At 55.4% G+C, this 2,155-nt stretch overlaps 1 protein-coding gene across 12 annotated transcripts in view; it reads left to right on the top strand.

Moving 5' to 3' along the window:
* The window catches only part of EHMT1 (euchromatic histone lysine methyltransferase 1), a 122,068-nt gene extending 119,915 nt beyond the window's left edge, over positions 1–2,153 (top strand). For 9 of the 12 annotated variants that reach the window (XM_027902393.1, XM_027902397.1, XM_027902395.1 and 6 more), the window contains 2 exons: positions 688–863; positions 1,885–2,152. In XM_027902393.1, coding sequence (XP_027758194.1) covers positions 688–863; positions 1,885–2,068 — 360 coding nt within the window. In that variant the 3' untranslated portion in view covers positions 2,069–2,152. Of the gene's footprint in view, positions 1–687; positions 864–1,884 lie in introns of all 12 variants that reach the window. The other 3 variants (XM_027902402.1, XM_027902400.1, XM_027902390.1) reach the window with 2 other exon arrangements.
* The last annotated feature ends 2 nt before the right edge of the window (positions 2,154–2,155 follow it).

The following is a 2,155-nucleotide window of genomic DNA, read 5'->3' as shown; positions in this document are numbered from 1 at the left end:
GGTGCCTTCCCAAAAGGGACTTTGAGCACCACTAATGGATCCTTCTGCTTTTGGCCTCTTTGCAACTGAAATTACCTTCTGTAATTAAAGTCTCTGCTTTGCACAGTCATTCTCTGCTGGAATAAAAAAAGCCCTGCGGGGGGTTCTTTTAGTTTTAAGGAAAACAAAATATTGCTGCTCTCCGGGCCTTGCTGGAAAGGGAATTTCTGTGTTCTCACTTTTATCTGCAAAAACCTGTGTTTTCTTGAGGCTCTGGCTTTGTGTTTCCTGGCTGTCATGTTCAATCAGAGGACAGAACAGATGCCTGTTCCTCTATCCAGTGGCTGGTGGTGGAGTGTCTGCTCTGAACATCAATGCCACCGTGCCAAACTGGCGCTTGGGCAGGGCAGGGCTGGGAGGACTGGTGTGCCAGGCAGTGCTGTGGGCATTTTGATGGGTCCTTGAGCTTGTGGGGGTAGAGTGCTGTGCAGAAAACTGTGTTTCCAGGGTACTGTTGCATATAAAAGCGTGTGTGTGTGTGTTTCCAGTCCCTTTAAACCCACACTGAGTGTCCTGCTGTGGTTGTTCTTCCCAAAGTTCTCCGGGGGGAACGAGCGACGGTTCGATCGTTCGTTTCTGTTTATCGAACACCAGCAGCAATCCCGAATTTCCCCTCCTCTAATGCAAGGTGCCACGTTTCTTCTGCAGGATGGAGAGGTGTACTGCATAGATGCCCGTTTCTATGGCAACATCAGCCGCTTCATAAACCACCTGTGCGAGCCCAACCTCATCCCGGTGCGGGTGTTCATGTCCCACCAGGACCTGCGCTTCCCCAGGATCGCCTTCTTCAGCACCAGGCACATAGAGGCTGGAGAGGAGATTGGGTAGGTGCTCCCTTTCCTCCAGCCATCCCTTCCCTCCAACCCCCTCGGGGATCCTGCGGGTGGATCCGTCCCCTGGAGCTTTGCACAGCCCCGGGCTCAACGGGACTTGGACGTGTCAACTTATTGCCCTGAGACCCCCCCCATGTGCTGGGCTGATCCCACAGCGTGAGCAGCAGGGGAGGGGGGATCCCAGTGGTCCCACCTGTAGAGCTGCCTCCAGCTCTGGGGTCCAGCATCAGGAGGACGTGGAGCTGCTGGAGCAAGTCCAGAGGAGACCACGGAGATGCTCCAAGGAGCCCCTCAGCTCTGGAGCCAGGCTGGGAGACCTGGGGGTGCTCACCTGGAGAAGAGGTTCTGGGGAGAGACCTGAGAGCCCCTTCCAGAGCCTAAAGAGGCTCCAGGAGAGCTGGAAAGGGACTGGGGACAAGGGATGGAGGGACAGGAAAAGGTGGGAATGGCTTCCCACTGCCAGAGGGTGGGGTTAGATTAGAGTAGATAGAAGGAAGAATTCTTTTCCAGTCAGGGTGGGGAGGCCCTGGCACAGGTTGCCCAGAACTAGCAACACTTCTTTGGTTTGCTGGAGTTATTGCCGTGGAGATGCAACTTGCTCTAGTGGAAGGTGTCTGTGCCTGTTGCAAGGGGTTGGAACAGGATGGGCTTTAAGGTCCCTTCCCACCAAAACCATTCTAGGAAAGAGAGAAAATTTAGGTTAGATATTGGGAGAAATCCTTCCCTGTGAGGGTGGGGAGGCCCTGGCACAGGTTGCCCAGAGAAGCTGTGGCTGCCCCATCCCTGGAAGTGTCCAAGGCCAGGTTGGACAGGGCTTGGAGCAACCTGGGCTGGTGGAAGGTGTCCCTGCCCGTGGCAGGGGGTGGAACTGGATGATCTTTAAGGTCCCTTTCAGCCCAGACTGGTCTGTGATCCTCCAGCTGTACCAGCCCCGCTGTCCCGCATCGTTCTCATCCCCTTTCTGCTCCTTCTGCTGCCGTGCCCTGACCCCGTCTCTGCCTCTCTCTTGCAGCTTTGACTATGGGGACAGGTTCTGGGACATCAAAGGCAAATTCTTCAGCTGTCAGTGCGGTTCACCCAAGTGCAAACACTCGAGCTCAGCGCTGGCCCAGCGGCAGGCGAGCACCTCGGCCCAGGACACGCAGGAGAACGGGCTCCCCGACACCAGCTCTGCCATGGCAACCGGCCCCTTTTGAGGCTCTCGCTCCCCACCAGAGACTGACTGCTTTTAACCCTATAGATTCACATACTGTCTGAATTTCCATTTAAAAGAGAGGAGAAGT

This window comes from Empidonax traillii, unplaced genomic scaffold, assembly GCF_003031625.1.
Source record: "Empidonax traillii isolate 1590-97213 ecotype Southwest subspecies unplaced genomic scaffold, ASM303162v1 scaffold869:size279042, whole genome shotgun sequence".
NCBI classification, from domain to species: domain Eukaryota; kingdom Metazoa; phylum Chordata; class Aves; order Passeriformes; family Tyrannidae; genus Empidonax; species Empidonax traillii.
The sequence above is the reverse complement of the archived record's forward strand: the minus strand, read 5'-3'. Positions and strand labels throughout refer to the sequence as shown.